The following is an 18,345-nucleotide window of genomic DNA, read 5'->3' on the forward strand; positions in this document are numbered from 1 at the left end:
CAGAGCCAGGAGGATCTGTGTGATTTTAGGCTCTAGTATTCTGTGATATAGAACAACTTAGTCTACATAGTGACTTTCAAGACAGTCAGGGTTATATAGAGAGCTGTCTCAAAACAAACCTATAAAATAAAATGAATAAAAGTTATGGTGCTCATTATTATGGCCTGATCAGTCTTTTATTCAAAAGTATGAAAATTCAGGTTATTCCAGGGGAGTGTCACCAGTCCTGAACAATGTTGGGGTCACTATGACTTTTCCCTTCCTTATCTCCTAGATCAGGAGCTACTTTTTGAGGTTAGCCAAGCCTGGGTTCATGTGAGACCCTTTCTCAAGAAACAGCAACCAGAAAATGTCCCTTCTGTCCAGGAGCCTTTCAGTAAGGATTCATTTTGGCAGCTGCATATTTTGGTGCACACCTTTGATCCCAGAACTTAGGAGTTAGGGGCTGGTGGATCTTGGTGAGGTCCAGGTTAGACTGTGCACATAGTGTATTCAGGTCAGTGAAACTACACAGGGAAGCTTTGTCTCAAACGTTAAAACATCAAGAAGTCAGCATGGGTTCTGGTACAGAAATACCCAGCCTTTGACACCTACGTACTGTTGCAGGTTTCAGACCCATCACTCTTGTTGAGCATCTAGACTATTTCAGCTCTGATGGCAGTTAGCATATTTGACCTGGGTGTATTCATGTGTGCCCTGTAAGCTCCAAGAAGACCAGGCTAGCCCTAATCCAGGGTAAGTGAGGAGCTGGTGATCAGTTGGTCACCTAGTTCTCCTCTGAGTCCTTGGATTCTCTGCCCAAGTTCTTCTGAAAACTACAGTGTTCTTTGCTCTAAAGGACGTGAGAGGAAGCATACATTCATCCACTTGTGAGTTCATTCATGCACTTGATCTTTTTGTATGTGTTCAAGCATACATAATCATGCTGGAGTTTGATATAGGTGTACTGCACGGAAAGAGTCCAGTGCATGAGAATTGAAAGAGTTGAAGAGGTGCTGGAGATGAGCTTCAAACAGCATCCACAGGGAACTCTTTGTAGATGAGGGGGATATGTAAATGAGGAAGAGGATGAAGGTTTGTATGCATTGAGAGAGAGAGGGGAGAAAAGATCCAGGTCCCAGAATATTTTCCCTCCCCTGCTGTCCTGTTCTGTTCCTGAGAGAAGGACTAAAATTTTGTCCTACGTGGCTGGTCCCCCCTGTTCATCTTCCTGGTCACTTTGTTGGTGTTTAGTGTAATGGATGTGCTATTACCTATGTGCACTGAGCATACACTGGATTCATCTGCTTCTGGATTGATTGCAGGGGGCATAAATGTGACAACGTGGGACAAATCACTGGTCAGTGAATATATAGACTGGGGGTTCCTTCCATTGTGTTCTAGAGGTGGCTGTGTGGGTGGGATACTGCCGCTGTCCCCGGAGTCTTTCTGGGGTCTAGGTTTGTGTTCACAGTTTGGACATCATTGTTGGTGGGACACTCTGTGACTTGCAGTAGAGTTATTTTAGAATTTCTAGGGAATGATTTTGTTAATGTGAGTGGAGGTGATGGTTTTTTCCTTTATACCTCTTTTTTATAGGGGAGGAGGAGGGGGTTCCCGAAGTCAGCACCCAGTGCCTTACACAAACACTCCACAGGGTCTCTACCTCTGAGCCACACCCTCAGAAGAACCTCATTGGAGACTAGGCAGGTGCTGTACCTCTGAACCATTTCCTGACCCTCATTATGGGATGGATCTAGACAGCTACATTTCCTTCTTCTGCACTGTTTGTGATAGGTCTATGTAGCCCAGGCTAACCTCCAACTCAATGTGTATCTGTGGACAACCATGATTTTCTGATCCTCCTCCCACTTGCAGGGATCACAGGCATGTGCTGCAGACTCAGCTCAGCATAGTGCTGACAATGCTTACAGCTATGCAAATTTTCTGCCAAAAAAGAAACATCAAGACCCCTCGATTGCTTTTACCTTGTATTTAGAACAGAAAAGATCAATGTGTCTCTAACTGCTCAGTCATAACATGAGAAGACACCCCCGCCCCCCAGCTGTTGGAGTACTTAGGTTATGCTCCACATGGTGTGAGAGGAAGGAGAGAGAAATCTAGAGAGAGATGGGGGAAGGGAGGGAGGGAGAGAGAGAGAGAGAGAGAGAGAGAGAGAGAGAGAGAGAAGTTTGAATGACTAATGACTGTAGTTATCTTTCCAATTTTCTTGCTCAGTTCACATTCACATGACCAAGGGCTTCATAATTCTGGCTCTGGCACTATGCTTCATCCTCCTGCCTACCATGTTCTTCTCCTTTCGACCAGTCTGCTGCCACCTGAAGGAAGATAGACTTCATCTTCAATTTCCTCAGCATTGGCATCGGTAAGTGTTGGCAAGGACAAGGGTGTCTGGGGAACCTCCACTGAACCCCAGTGCCTCCTCCTACCCAGGGTTGTTGGTAGATTTCCAGTTCTGTCTAGCCTTCTGTCCTTCTCTGGCCCTTCTCCAGAAGTTCACTGATACTCTTAGCTGTGGCTATGTCCCTCTAAACAGACAGTGGTTTGTAGTCCTGTGCAGCAGCAGCAGCAGCATGGCCCTTTTCCCAAGATGGGTATTATTCTGTCCTACAGGACATGGTTCTAAGTCACTCTTTGTCTTAGTCAGGGTTTCTATTCCTGCACAAATATCATGACCAATAAGCAAGTTGGGGAGGAAAGGGTTTATTCGGCTGCTGTTCATCACCAAAGGAAGTCAGGACTGGAACTCAAGCAGGTCAGGAAGCAGGAACTGAGCAGAGGCCATGGAGGGATGTTCTTTACTGGCTTGCCTCCCCTGGCTTGCTCAGCCTACTCTCTTATAGAACCCAAGACTACCAGCCCAGAGATGGTCCCACCCACAAGGGGCATTTCCCCCTTGATCACTAATTGAGAAAATGCCTTACAGTTGGATCTCATGGAGGCATTTCCTCAACTGAAGGTCCTTTCTCTGAGATAACTCCAGCTGTGTCAAGTTGACACAAAACTAATGAGTACAATTGACCCCTTGTCAACTTGACACACAAACACATCACTAGTAAGTCTCAACCCTTACATTCTTATTCATCCCCAAGATCTAAATAACTTTAAAAGTCCCACAGTCTTTACATATTCTTAAAATTTCAATCTCTTTAAAATATCCATCTCTTTTAAAATTCAAAGTCTTTTTACAATTAAAAGTCTCTTAACTGTGGGCTCCACTAAAACAGTTTCTTCCTTTAAGAGGGAAAATATCAGGGCACAGTCACAATCAAAACAAAAATCAATCTCCAACCGTCCAATGTCTGGGATCCAACTCACGATCTTCTGGGCTCCTCCAAGGGCTTGGGTCACTTCTCCAGCCATGCCCTGTGTAGCACACACGTCTTCCTCTAGGCTCCAGATGTCTGTACTCCACTGCTGCTGCTGCTCTTGGTGGCCATCTCATGGTACTGGCATCTCCAAAACACTGCGTGACCCCTTCAGTCCTGGGCCTTCAATTGCAACTGAGGCTGCACCTTCACCAATGGCCTTCCATGCCCTCTCACAGTGCCAAGCCCCCCAGCTGCTCTGCATGACCCCTTCATGCCTTCAAAACCAGTACCACCTGGGTGACCCTTACATATTACCAAGTCCCGCTGCAGCAGGAGTACAACCTTGGCTATCTCTGGAACACAGCCTCTTTGTGCTTTCAGAAAACACTTCCCAGAAGATGTCACCTCAATGATGCTGGTCTCTTCTTAATCACCGCTAATTTCTTAGCTCCAGCTAACCAGCATCAATAGTCCCAGTAATGCAAAGTTTTTGCTTTAGTAGTTCTGGTATCTTGTTAATCACAGCTGACTCTTCAGCCCCAGCTAACCAGAACTACAGAATCTTATCAATCAAAACAGCAATGGCCCTGAAAAGTCTTTAATTATCCCTCTGAAATTTCACAAGCCAGGCCTCCATCTTCTGCACTGTTCTCAACATTATCTTCCAAGCTCCTACACAACATCTGACAGAGCTCTTAACAATGAATGGATATTCAAGCCCAGAGTTCCAAAGTCCTTCCACAGTCCTCCCCAAAACATGGTCAGGTTGTCACAGGAATACCCCACTCTGCTGGTACCAATTTGTCTTACTTAGTCAGGGATTCTATTCCTGCACAAACATCATGACCAAGAAGCAAGTTAGGGAGGAAAGGGTTTATTCAGCTTACATTTCCACACTGCTGTTCATCACAGAAAGAAGTCAGGACTGGAACTCAAGCAGCTCAGGAAGCAGGAGCTGATGCAGAGGCCATGGAGGAATGTTCCTTACTGGCTTGCCTCCCCTGGCTTGATCAGCCTGCTCTCTTATAGAACCCAAGACTACCAGCCCAGGGATGGTCCCACCCACAAGGGGCCTTTCCCCCTTGATCACTAATTGAGAAAATGCCTTACAGTTGGATCTCATGGAGGCATTTCCTCAACTGAAAATCCTTTCTCTGTGATAACTCCAGCTGTGTCAAGTTGACACAAAACTAGCCAGTACACTCTTCATCCTTTGGTCCAGCCCTACCAAAGAAATCCCCTCCAGTGGCCCCTGGGAGCAGAGACACTGCAGCCTACCTAGCCTTTGGGGCAGTCCCTGCCCTTCTGTGGATAGACTCTTCTCCAGTCAGTCAATGCTTTAATCGCATAACACTCCAACCCAACCTAAGAAAGCCAGGTTGGCAGTCTGAATTCACATTGTCTGACTGTTTATCATCCCTTTGGCTTCCAGTATAGGGTCAGGCCTAGCTGGAGTCTCCCATTCTGATCTCTCTAGCCTTTTCCTCTGTGATCTGAACATTTTCTTTGCCAGAGGAGACTCAAGTGGCATCCTTGAGTTGGTCTGAGCCTTTTGTCTGCATTTGTCTCAACCCCATGTCCTTAGCCAACAGAACATGTCCACCTGTCCCTTGCTGATCTACTTTGGAAGTCCTGACCTTAGCTGAGGGCATCTTGATTTGTTACCACACTCCAGTAGTACATAGACTGTCAGACCTTGAACTCATTTTTTGCATAGTGGATTTTATTGAGAACGGGATGATGTGACACTTAGGCATTTTTCACCATAGTGTCTTTTATCCAGGAGTTAAACTTAATAAGTTTGGTGTAGATGCCCGGCGCATTGGGTTCACCGCATGGGATAGAGCCCCATGATGTGATGCCATGGAGAACACCATCACAGATCAGTGGGCCTCCTGAGTCTCCCTGAAAGAAGGAAAGGGACAGCAGTAAGGGAGGACCTGACTTTGGAGTCCTACTTGACAACCTGGAACTGACTCCCAGGGGATAAACACAGGGACTGGAAGAGGCAGCTCTGGTCAGTAGGTGAGGGAATCCAGCTCTTGGGAGCTCAGATCTTATGAGGACATTGGGTTGTGCTGAGGGCCTCACAGGACCATCCCCTAAGACAAGTCTAAGGTGAAGAATCATACCAGCTATAGGATCCTCCCCTCCCAGGGTGCATCCCTTCCATAGGGAAGGATGCAAACAGCCTGCCTAGTCAGGGTTTTGAAGTGGGAACCAAGAACCTCAGTTCTCTCTTTCAGTCCTTCACCTCACTGCAGAAAGGGGCTGTCTCACCACACAAGTGTCTTTGCCTCCATCCATATCTCCTGCACACAGCATGACATCTGTCACCTTCTTATTGTGGCTTTTGGCACAGTTCTCAATAGGCAGGACTTTGATGGACACACACTCAAGATCTTTTGCATATTGGACTGTGAATCAGGAGGCAAGAGGGTGGTGAGCAGGCGCCAGCTATGTCCTCAACCCTACCCAGCTATGTTTCTTGGACCAGACTCACACTTGAAAGGTATAGTGCTACCCCAGCCTGAGGCAAGGCATGTGCTCCCCAGCTTGGGCTCCTCAGTGGGCAGGGCGATGGGCTTCACAACATCTGTGATGTCAGCAGGCTTGCTGAGGCGCAGCAGCATCAGGTCATTGCTTAAGTCGACCCCAAGAGGTATTTTTTGGATCATCAGGAGGCTCATGTTGAAGCCAGGGTGAGGGAAGCTTTTGCTGACCAATCGGTGCTGAGCAGAGTGTTCATCTTGGAATAGCTTGTTTTTGCCCAGCCAAACATTATACTGGCTGGGGGCAGGGAAGGAGATGGAGCAAGTGAGAGGAGGCAATGGGGAGATTGGATAGAGTAAGTAGGAAGGTGTGGGGGATGAGGGAGTGAGGAAGGAAGAGAGAGTCATGGACAGAAACACACAAAGACAGAAAGATACACACACACACACACACACACACACACACAGAGAGAGAGAGAGAGAGAGAGAGAGAGAGAGAGAGAGAGAGAAACAAACAGAGAGACAGAAAGGCATATACATACATACATACATACATACATACAAACAGAGGCAGAGAGGCAGAAGGGACAGAGACAGGAACAGAAGACAAGGGAGGAGGGGGCAGGGATGAGGGGCAGGCTTGAGAGCTGCTCAGGTGCAGCTAGGACAGGGCTTTATTTCCCCAGTAGGTAAGGCCTGGCCTGCAGCCCAAGGTCTGAGATTTCCCCACACATCCCACAGTATCCAGCTCTCTCTGTACTCAGTTACCTCACCCAGCTCCAGTTCTGACCAGCCCTTCTCTGTGTGTCCTAGAGTGGACAGAAGGTCCTAAAGGCAGAGATGCTCTGAGGAGAATGAGGACTTCTCTCACCCTCAGGGAAAGCATGTTCTATCCTCAAGGGCTCTTTAGGCCTGGCTCCCAGTATTTTTCATATTGATAGAAGCAAACTCATGAGACAGATCCAGACAGGTGTGGGCAGAATCCCAAGGCAGAGACACACAGTGACAGATGGCCACGAAGACAATAAGATGTGAATATAGACAAGAGAAAGATGGACAATAAGACAGAAAATAAAGAAACAGGACTCTGGAACCCAAGTCTAGATGCAAGAGTAAAGAGAGACCCAGGAAGTCATGAATAGACTTTCAGCCAGTCCCATCCCCTGCCCTTCATACCCTAGCCTGTCCTGTAGTCATGATCTCTGTCTGCCACCCTGCTTTCATGTCTCCACCCTTACTCACTTGTCATAGCAGTGGGCTGCTGTGAGAACCCAGTTGGGGTCCAACAGGACACCCCCACATATATATTCGTTGTAGCGGTACACAGCCACATGCCAGGGTTGGGAATTCTTCTCACATTTAAATCCTCCAACAATGCGAGACTGGACAGGAGGTGCAGCATCTGCAACAGGGGCAATGGGGGAGGGGGAGAGTTGGCTCATTTGGGGAAGTGCGCTTTTGGGGGACAGAGTTAAGCAGGGCTGGGATTAGGGGATATGGGCACGGTTCTGAAGAAGAGATCCAATATGGCTGGTCTTGGATAGGGAGATGTATGCTGTGGGTACAGAAATAACTCTAGAATCAGGAATCAGGTATAGTGTCAGGCCACCTTATAGTTTTTTTACTATGGGATAGAAGGGCAATGAGAGAGAAGGGGGGGGGGAGAGGAAGAGGGAGAAGGAGAGGGAGAGAGGGAGGGAGTTGCTTTAGAGGTTTTTTTAATTGGGGATGAAGTGGCAGCTGGGCTGGAGAGAATGAGGGTTTCCAGAGCAAAGTTGCAGGGTAAAGGCTAGGGCATGGGCTCCTGTTCATGTTTGTGGTGGAGATGACATCTAAGAGGGGTGGGGCTCACTAAGAAAGGAGTTTGAGTTGGGACAAGCAGTGAGAGAAGGAAACTCTGAGGGTCTGTGAGGAAAAGGCTCTGCTTCCTGTGGAGGTGGGCAAGTGATCTGGGTATTGGAGAGGCTCAGGGTTCTCTTGGGGGCAGCCTCTGGACAGGGTCAAAAAGTAGTTAGAGCAAGTCAGGGCACTCTGAGGCAGAGAGGAAGATGCAGCTGATGTGAGGAACTAGGGTTAGGCATTTGGGTTTTTGGGGTGTCTTGCACAGAGTGGGAACTAATGCTGTCCTGTGGGGCTCCAGCAAGATGGGATAGGAGTCTGTAATGCAGGGAATGATGAATGAGGGGGAAGAGGAGGCCAAGGCACAGCATTTGGAAACAGAGGAAAATTTAGCAAAGCATGCATAGCTCTCTGCCCTTAACCCCAGCACACAGCAGGCTGAGGCAAAGGGATTGCCATGGATGAAGACAACCCTGGGCTACATCATGAGACACTAACTCAGAACTTATTCCCAAGAGCTGTGCAGGAGATGGCTTGCTTGCTACAGGATTGGCCATGCAAGCATTAGGACCTGAGCTGAACCATCCAGAACACAGGGAAAAAGTCAGGTGTGATGCTGTGTGCTTGTAACCCCAGAGCTGGGTAGGTGGAAACAGGAGGATTCCCTTGAGTTTTGCTGGACAGCCATCTTAGCCTAAACAGGAAGTCTCCATTCGTGAGAGATGCTGCCAATGTTGTGAGTGATTGATGAAGATAATTGTCCAAGCCTAGTGTCTGCCAAGTGACCCTTTCTCCAAAAATGAGACTAAAACAAAAAGCCAGCGAGTGGTGACATGGGCATTCTCTCCACACCAGAAAGGGAGGGGGAACCCATCTGACCTTACAAGCCAATGTGAGAAGAGGAAGTTTTGGTAGAAACTGAGCTTCTGGGGAAGATGGGGGACCAGTTGTCATCATGTGGCGAACACAGCTGAGGGGTGAGAGTTGTTGGACAGCCTAAGGCTCTAATATGGGATTTAAGCAAGTCCTGACTCAGGGGTTGAGCTATAAGGATCTAGGAAAAACAATGAACTGTAGTGAAACCTGAGGTCTTAATTTTGGTAAGAGGTTGGGATCCTTAGAAAGCCTGGAAAATGCCAGAGATGGTCAGGTATCTAAGAAAGAGGGGAAAGTTCTGGAAAGTGAGAGTGGACTGGGGCCTGTCCTGTGAGCAAAAACTGTGAGGGACTTGGCAGTGTACAGGGCCAGAGAGGAGCAGGTGGTGCTCATGATGTCACTGGGGAGAGGGGAAAGGGGAAAGGGATGGCCAGGGCCAAAGGCAGCAGGAGAGTCAGGGCTGTGACCCCTCCCATTCCCTCATCTCACCAATCCCTCCTAGGGACAGGGCTAGGAACAGGATCAGGAACCACATGGGAACAGGTGTCCAGGAGCCGCAGGCAGTGAGCTTGGAGCTGTTGAGGTTCCTTGGGGAGACTTTAAAAACCCTCATTTTCCCCACAGCCCCTCCCCTGTCCTGTTGCCACCCAGATGCTGACAAAGCCCTGCCCTTGCTGACAGAGGTGGACTCCCTGCAGTCCCCGTCCCTGCTGTGGTGAGCAAGGGCTCCATTGTACCTGCTGTCCAGTAGGCCCTAGGTCACCCTGGATACCTTCCCAAGGATGAGATTGGGAGGGCAATTCCTGCTGTTTCTGGAACTGTTAGTGTTCCGGGTACCAGAGCCAGATGGCAAGGTCGTGGAAATGGTGAATTGGTGTGAATGGTGGGTAGTGGAGCGAGTGTTGCCAAACCCACACCTCTAAGGAAGGTCCTGTACCTCAAGACAAAGATTATCCCAGAAAGTTGCAGTTAGAACAGATTCTTTCACAAGTGATAGCCATAGGGCTGCAAGCTCCCTGCAGATACAAATCCTTTCTTGGAGAATGCCAAAATGCTTCCTTTATGGACTTGGAACTCTGGATCACTGATTTTATGGTTTCTAAGAGAAGCTTGGGAGCAGGGTATAGTGGTGCACTCCTCTAATACCAGAACTTTGAAGCTAGAGCCAGGTGGATCTGTGTGATTTTAGGCTCTAGTATTCTGTGATATAGAACAACCTAGGCTACATAGTGACTTTCAAGACAGCCAGGGTTATATAGAGAGCTGTCTCAAAACAAACCTATAAAATAAAATGAATAAAAGTTATAGTGCTCATTATTATGGCCTGATCAGTCTTTTATTCAAAAGTATGAAAATTCAGGTTATTCCAGGGGAGTGTCACCAGTCCTGAACAATGTTGGGGTCACTATGACTTTTCCCTTCCTCATCTCCTAGATCGTGAGCTACTTTTTGAGGTTAGCCAAGCCTGGGTTCATGTGAGACCCTTTCTCAAGAAACAGCAACCAGAAAATGTTCCTTCCCTCCAGGAGCGTCATTAAGGATTCATTTTGGCAGCTGCATATTTTGGTGCACACATTTGATCCCAGAACTTAGGTGTTAGGGGCTGGTGGATCTTGGTGAGGTCCAGGTTAGACTGTGCACATAGTGTATTCAGGTCAGTGAAACTACACAGGGAAGCTTTGTCTCAAACGTTAAAACATCAAGAAGTCAGCATGGGTTCTGGTACAGAAATACCCAGCCTTTGACACCTACTTACTGTTGCAGGTTTCAGACCCATCACCTCTTGTTGAGCATCTAGACTATTTCAGCTATCATGGCAGTTAGCACATTTGACCTGGGTGTATTCATGTGTGCCCTGTAAGCTCCAAGAAGACATTGTTCAGGACTGGTGACACTCCCCTGGAATAACCTGAATTTTCATACTTTTGAATAAAAGACTGATCAGGCCATAATAATGAGCACCATAACTTTTATTCATTTTATTTTATAGGTTTGTTTTGAGACAGCTCTCTATATAACCCTGGCTGTCTTGAAAGTCACTATGTAGCCTAGGTTGTTCTACATCACAGAATACTAGAGCCTAAAATCACACAGATCCACCTGGCTCTGGCTTCAAAGTTCTGGTATTAGAGGAGTGCACCACTATACCCTGCTCCCAAGCTTCTCTTAGAAACCATAAAATCAGTGATCCAAGTTCCAAGTCCATAAAGGAAGCATTTTGGCATTCTCCAAGAAAGGATTATCCTAATCCAGGGTAAGTGAGGAGCTGGTGATGAATTGGCCACCTAGTTCTCCTCTGAGTTCTAGGCCTCTGTGCCCATGTTTTTCTGAAAACGTCATGGTTCTTTGCTCTAAAGGACAAGTGAGGAAGCATGCATTCATCCACTTGTGAGTTCATTCATACACTTGATCTTTTTGTATATCCTCAAGCATACATAATCATGCTGGAGGTTGAGATAGGTGTACTGCATCAGAAGAGTCCAGTGCATGAGAATGGAAAGAGTTGAAGTGGTGCTGGAGATGAGCTTCAAACAGTATCCACAGGGAACAGGTTGTAGATGAGGGGGATATGTAAATGAGGAAGAGGACGAAGTTTTGTATGCATTGAGAGAGAGGGGAGAAAAGATTCAGGACCCAGAATTTTTTCCCTCCCCGGATGTTCTGTCCTTTTCCTGGGAGGAGGACTGAAATTTTGTCCTACGAGGCTGGTCTCTCATGTCCATCTTCCTGATCACATTTTTGGTGTTTAGTGTAATGGATGTGCGATTACCTATGTGCACCAAACATACACTGGATTCATCTGCCTCTGGATTGATTGCAGGGGGCATAAACGTGACAACGTGGGACAAATCACTGGTCAGTGAATATATAGACTGGGGGTTGCTTCCATTGTGTTCTAGAGGTGGCTGTGTGGGTGGGATACTGCCGCTGTCCCCGGAGTCTTTCTGGGGTCTAGGTTTGTGTTCACAGTTTGGACATCATTGTTGGTGGAACACTCTATGACTTGCAGTAGGGTTATTTTAGAATTTCTAGGGAATGATTTTTTTAATGTGAGTGGAGGTGATGTTTTTTCCTTTATACCTCTTTTTTATAGGGGAGGAAGAGGGGGTTCCCGAAGTCAGCACCCAGTGCCTTACACAAACACTCCACAGGGTCTCTACCTCTGAGCCACACCCCCAGAAGAACCTCATTGGAGACTCTAGGCAGGTGCTGTACCTCTGAACCATTTCCTGACCCTCATTATGGGATGGATCTAGACAGCTACAGTCTCTCCCTCTGCACTGTTTGTGACAGGTCTATGTAGCCCAGGCTGACCTCCAGCTCAATGTGTATCTGTGGACAACCATGATTTTCTGATCCTCCTCCCACTTGCAGGGATCACAGGCATGTGCTGCAGACTCAGCTCAGCACAGTGCCGAAGATGAAATGCAGGAAGCTCATATCTAGGCAAATATTCTGCCAACTAAGACACAACACCAACACAGTTGACTGCTTTTACCTTTATTTGGAAAGAGATAAGATTTATTTGCCTCTAAAATGCTCAGGCAGGATACGAAAAGGCATTCTTCCCCATCTCCTGGAGTACCTAGGTTGGGATCCTCATGGTGTGAGAGGAAGGAGAGAGAGAGAGAGCTAGAGAGAGACAGAGACAGAGACAGAGAGAGACAGAGACAGAGAGAGACAGAGCGAGAGGAGAGAGAATGGGAAAGAGAGAGAGAGAGACAGAGAGAGGAGAGAGAGAGAGAGAAAGGGAGAGAGAGAGAGAGAGGTAGATTAGAATGTCTGGAGTCATCTCTCCAACTTCCTTCCCCAGTTTACATTCACATGAACAAAGGCTTCATATTTCTGGCCCTCGCACTATGCCTCATCCTCCTGCCCACCATGTTCCTCTCCTTTTGACCAGTCTTGAACTGTCTGCCTCTTGAACAAGATAGACTTCATCTTCAGTTTCCTCAGCATTGGCATCAATATGTGTTGGCAAGGACGGTGGTGACTGGGTTTCCTCCACTGAAATTCAGAGCTTCCTCCTACCCAGAGTTGTGGCTAGATTTCTAGTTCTGTCTAGTCTTCTGTCCTTCTCTGGCCCTTCTCTGGAAGTTCTCAGAACTCTTAGCTGTGGCTATGTCCCTCTAAACAGACAGTGGTTTGTGGTCCTGAGCAGAAGCAGTAGTGTGGCCCTTTTCCCAAGATGGGTGATTCTCTGTCCCACAGGACATGGTTCTAAGTCACTCCTCAACCTTAGGTCTAGCCTTACCAAAGAAATCCCCTCCAGTGGCCCCTGGGAGCAGAGACACTGCAGCCTACCTAGCCCTTGCCTTCTGGGGACAGACCCTTCTCCAGTGAGTCAAGGCTTTATTAACACCCCAGCCCAAATCAAGAAACCCAGGTTGTCAGTCTGAATTCGCATTGTCTGACTGTTTATCATCCCTTCGGCTTCCAGTATAGGGTCAGGCCTTGCTGGAGTCTCTCATTCTGATCTCTCTAGCCTTTTCCTCTGTTATCTGAGCATTTTCCTTGCCAGAGGAGACTCAAGTGGCATCCCTGAGTTGGTCTGAGCCTTTTGTCTGCATTTGTCTCAACCCCATGTCCTTAGCCAACAGTACATGTCCACCTGTCCCTTGCTAATCCACTTTGGAAGTCCTGACCTCAGCTGAGGGAACCTTGGTTGTGTACCTCACTCTAGTAGGACAGAGAATGTCAGACCTTAAACTCATTTGCTTCATGGTGGGTTTTATTGAGAACATGGGACAATGTGACACTCAGGAATTTTTCGTCATAGTATCTTTTATCCAGGAGTTGAACTTAATAAGGTTGGTGTACATGGCTGGCACACCAGGTTTACCACATGGTATAGGGCCAATTGATGTGATACCTTGGAGAACACCATCACAGATCAGTGGGCCTCCGGAGTCACCCTAAAGAACGACAGGGACAGGAGTAAGGCAGGACCTGGCAGTTGGATTCTAGTAGACAACCTGGAACTGACTCCCAAGGGGATTAATACAGGGACTCTAAAGATAGCTCTATCAGTAGGTGAGGGAATCCAGCTCTTGGGTGGCCATCTCTTCCAGGGACATGGGGTTGTGGTTCAGGGTGGATTTGACTGTCCCCTAAGACAAATCACAGAGGAGAAATAGTACCAGCTACAGGATCCTCCCCTCCCAGGGTGCATCCCTTCCATAGGGAAGGATGCAAAGAGCCTGCCTAGTCAGGGTGTTGAAGTGGGAACCAAGAACCTCAGTTCCAGCTTTCAGCCCTTCACTTCATGGCAGGGAGGGTCTGTCTCACCTTGCAAATGTTTTTGCCTCCACCCATCTCTCCTGCACACAGCATGACATCTGTCACCTTCACATTGTGGTTTTCTATACAGGTCTCAATAGGCAGGAGCTTGATGGACACACACTGGAGATCATCTGGCTTTTGCCCTGTACATCAGAGGGAAAGTGGGTGGTGAGCAGGGCCCAGTCCAGTGTTCTCTGCCCCTCCTCCACACTCAGATGTGTTCCTTGGAGAAGACTCACATTTGGTGGGTGTAATGCTGCCCCAGCCTGAGGCTAGGCATGTGCTCCCCAGCTTGGACTCCTTTGTGGGCAGGGCGATGGGCTTCACAACATCTGTGATGTCTGCAGGCTTGCTGAGGCGGAGCAGCATCAGGTCATTGCTGAAGTCAGCCCCAGGAGGTATTGTTTGAAGCATCAGGAGGCTCATGTTGAAGCCAGGGTGAGGGAAGCTTTTGCTGACCAATCGGTGTTGAGCAGAGGGTTCCTCTTGGAATAGCTTGTTTTTGCCCAGCCAAACCTCAAACTTCCTGGGGGCCAGGGAAGAGATGGAGCAAGTGAGAGGAGGCAATGGGGAGATTGGATAGAGTAAATAGGAAGGGGTGGGGGAGGAGGGAGGGAGGAAGGAAGAGAGTCAGGGACAGAAACATACACAGACAGAAAGATACACACACACACACACACACAGAAAAAGATACAGAAAAACAAACAGAGACAGAAAGGCACATACATACATACATAAATACTTACATACATACACAAACACACACATACGTACATACATACATACATACACACATACATACATACATATAGAATCAGAGAGACGGAAAGAGATAAAGACAGAAACAGAAGACAAGCGAAGAGGGGGCAGGAAGGAGCAGCAGGCCTGAGAGCTGCTCAGGTGCAGGTAGGACAGGGCTGAACTTCCCTAGCATGTAAGACCTGGCCTGTAGAACAAGGTCTGAGCCCTCCCCTCCCTCCTCAGCATCCAGCTCTCTGTACTCAGTTACCTTACCCAGCTCCAGTTCTGACCAGCCCTTCTCTGTGTGTCCTCAGAGTGGACAGAAAGTCCTAAAGGCAGAGCTGCCCTGAGGAGAGTGAGGACTTCTCTCACAGTCTATCCTCAGGGACAGCACGTTCTATCCTCAGGAGCCCTTTGGGCCTGGCCCCCACTATGGTCAGTAGTGATAAAAGAGAACACACAAGACCCAGACCCAGACAGGTGTGGGCAGAGTCACACACACAATGACAGATGGCCACGGAGACAGTAAGATGTAAATACAGACAGGAGCTGTCTGACAATAAGACAGAAAAAAAAAAAAAAGAAAAAAGAAAAAAGAAACAGGACTCTGAACACAAACCTGGAGGGAGGAGTAAAGAGAGACCCAGGAGGTCATGGATAGTTTTAGCCAGTCCCACTCCCCTGCCCTTCAGTACCCCAGCCTGTCCTGGAGTCATGATCTCTGGCTGCCACCCTGCTTTCCTGTCTCCACCCTTACTCACTCGACATAGCAGTGGGCAGCTGTAAGAACCCAGTTGCGGTCCAACAGGACTCCCCCACAAATGTGTTCCTTGTTGTAGTACACAGCCACCTGCCAGGGTTGGGAATTCTTCTCACAGTTAAATCCTCCAACCACCCGAGACTGGACAGGAGGTACAGCATCTGCAACAGGGGAAATCAGGGATGGGAGATTTGGCACATGTAGGGAGGTGCACCTTTAGGGGAACAGCTAATCAGGGCTGGGATCTGGGTACATGGCCAGGGGATCTGGGGGAAGGGACCCATATATGGCTGGTCCTGGATAGGGAGATGAATGCTTTGTGTACAGAAATAACTCTTGAATCAGGAATTGGGTATAATGTCAGGTCACTTTATAGTTTTGGGTTAAGGGAAGACAGGGAAGTGAGAGAGAGAGAGAGAAAGAGAGAGAGAGAGAGAGAGAGAGAGAGAGAGAGAGAGAGAGAGAGAGAGAGAGAGAGAGAGAGAGAACATTCCAGTTTATTCTTAGTCCAATGAGAATGATATCCTCTGATATGGGATTTAGAGTCTCCAAGTTATAAGAAGTCACAGCCTTGGCTGGGTTTTGGGAATTCTGGAAGGTGAGGTGTCAGAAAACTAGATTTGAATGAATAAATAAATCCAGGAAAGGGAGCTTGGGGTTGATTTGGGGTTTCTTGGTTTGGACATGAAGTGGCAACTGGGATGGACAGATTGAGGAATTTCCAGGTAAAAGGAGCAGGGTCAAGGTTAGGGCGTGGGCTCCTGTTAGGGTCTGTGGTGGAGATGACATCTAAGAGGGGTGGGGCTCCATAAGAAAGGAGTTTGAGATGGGACAAGCAGTGAGAGAAGGAAATTCTGGGGGTCTGTGAGGAAAAGGCTCTGGTTCCTGTGGAGGTGGGCAAGTGATCTGGGTATTGGAGAGGCTCAGGGTTCTTTTGGAGGCAGCCGCAAGACAGTGGAAACATAGTTAGAGGAAACACAGGCCACTGTGAGGGAGAGAGGACCCAGCTGATGTGAGGTACTATGTAAGGCATTGGGGTCTTTGGGGTTTCCTAAACAGAGTAAGAACTAGAGCTATGCAGTGGGGCTCCACTGAGAGGAGACAGGAGCCTCCGGCTCAGGGAGTGAGGCATGTGAGGGAGGAGGAGGCCAAAGCAGAGCATTTGGAAACAGGAAATCTTGGCAAGCCATGCATAGCTGCACTTCTCTGTAACCTCAGTACACAGCAGGCTGAGGCAGAGGGATTGCCATGGATGAAGACAAGCCTAGGCTACATCATGAGACACTAACTCAGATCTTATTCCCAAGACCTGGACAGGAGATGGCTTGCTTGCTACAGGATTAGCCATGCAAGCATTAAGACCTGAGCTGAACCCTCCAGGTCCTAGGGAAAAAGTCAGGTGTGATGCTGTGTGCCTGTAAACCCAGAGCTGGTTAGGTTGAAACAGGAGGATTCCCTTGAGTTTTGCTGGACAGCCATCTTAGCCTAAACAGAAGTCTCCATTCAGTGAGAGCCCCTGCCAATGTTGTGAGTGATTGATGAAGATACTTGTTGTCCAAGTCTAGCGTCTGCCAACTGACCCTTTCTCCAAAAATGAGACTAAACCAAAAAGCCAGCGAGAGGTGACATGGGCATACTCTCCACACCAGTAAGGGAGGGGGAACCCATCTGACCTGACAAGCCAGTGTGAGAAGAAGTTTTGGTAGAAACTGAGCTTCTTGGGAAGATGGGGGAGCAGTTGTCATCATGTGGCGAACACAGCTGACAGGTGGAAGCTTCTGGACAGCCTAAGGCTCTAGTATGGGATTTAAGCAAGTCCTGACTCAGGGGTTGAGCTATAAGGATCTAGGAAAAACAATGAACTGTAGTGAAACCTGAGGTCTTAAGTTTGGTAAGAGGTTGGGATCCTTAGAAAGCCTGGAAAATGCCAGAGATGGTCAGGTATCTAAGAAAGAGGGGAAAGTTCTGGAAAGTGAGAGTGGACTGGGGCCTGTCCTGTGAGCAAGAACTGTGAGAGACTTGGCAGTGTACAGGGCCAGAGAGGAGCAGGTGGTGCTCATGATGTCGCTGGGGAGAGAAGAGAGGGGAAAGGGATGGCCAGGGCCAAAGGCAGCAGGAGAGTCAGGGCTGTGACCCCTCCCATTCCCTCATCTCACCAATCCCTCCTAGGGACAGGGCTAGGAACAGGATCAGGAACCACATGGTAACAGGTGTCCAGGAGCTGCAGGCAGTGAGCTTGGAGCTGTTGAGGTTCCTTGGAGAGACTTTAAAAACCCTCATTTTCCCCACAGCCCCTCCCCTGTCCTGTTGCCACCCAGATGCTGACTAAGCCCTGCCCTTGCTGACAGAGGTGGACTCCCTGCAGTCCCCGTCCCTGCTGTGGTAAGCATTGGCTCTGTTGCACCTGCTGTCCAGTAGGCCCTAGGTCACCCTGGATACCTTCCCAAGGATGAGATTGGGAGGGCAATTCCTGCTGTTTCTGGAACTGTTAGTGTTTCGGGTACCGGAGCCAGATGTCAAGGCCGTGGCAATGGTGAATCAGTGTGAATGGAGGGTAGTGGAGCGAGTGTTGCCTAACCCACACCTCTAAGGAAGGTCCTGTACCTCAAGTGCAAGATTATCCCAGAAAGTTGCAGTTAGAACAGATTCTTTCACAAGTGATAGCCTAGAGGGCTGCAAGCTCCCTGCAGATACACATCCTTTCTTGGAGAATGCCAAAATGCTTCCTTTTCGGACTTGGAACTCTGGATCACTGATTTTATTGTTCCTGTGAGAAGTTTTGGAGCTGGGTGTAGTGGTTCACACCTTCAATACCAGCACTTTGAAGCCAGAGCCAGGTGGATCTGTGTGATTTTAGGCTCTAGTATTCTGTGATGTAGACCAACCTAGTCTGCATAGTGACATTCAAGACAGCCAGGGTAATATATAGAGCTTTCTGAAAACAACCCAAATAAAATAAAATAAAATAAAATAAAATAAAATAAAATAAAATAAAATAAAATAAAATAAAATAAACAAATAGAAGTTATGGTGCAGATCACCA

The 18,345-nt window shown here is 48.0% G+C and overlaps 2 protein-coding genes across 2 annotated transcripts; both read right to left on the minus strand.

Moving 5' to 3' along the window:
• Positions 1-5,060: 5,060 nt before the first annotated feature.
• Positions 5,061-9,131, minus strand: LOC110298262 (kallikrein 1-related peptidase b11-like). Its single transcript, XM_021167400.2, has 5 exons — positions 9,008-9,131; positions 7,046-7,205; positions 5,815-6,101; positions 5,592-5,728; positions 5,061-5,216 (listed from the first exon to the last, which is right to left on the minus strand). Exons 1-5 carry the CDS (start codon positions 9,129-9,131, stop codon positions 5,061-5,063), a joined length of 864 nt encoding a protein of 287 aa, XP_021023059.2.
• Positions 9,132-13,278: 4,147 nt separating this feature from the next.
• LOC110298254 (kallikrein 1-related peptidase b8) lies at positions 13,279-17,582 on the minus strand. The gene is made up of 5 exons (XM_021167389.2): positions 17,459-17,582; positions 15,304-15,463; positions 14,041-14,327; positions 13,808-13,944; positions 13,279-13,434 (listed from the first exon to the last, which is right to left on the minus strand). The coding sequence occupies exons 1-5, from the start codon at positions 17,580-17,582 to the stop codon at positions 13,279-13,281; spliced, it is 864 nt and encodes a 287-aa protein (XP_021023048.2).
• Positions 17,583-18,345: the final 763 nt, after the last annotated feature.

The sequence above is a fragment of the Mus caroli genome, unplaced genomic scaffold (assembly GCF_978045245.1).
Source record: "Mus caroli unplaced genomic scaffold, Mus_caroli_1 scaffold_8, whole genome shotgun sequence".
In the NCBI taxonomy this organism is placed as follows: Eukaryota; Metazoa; Chordata; class Mammalia; order Rodentia; family Muridae; genus Mus; species Mus caroli.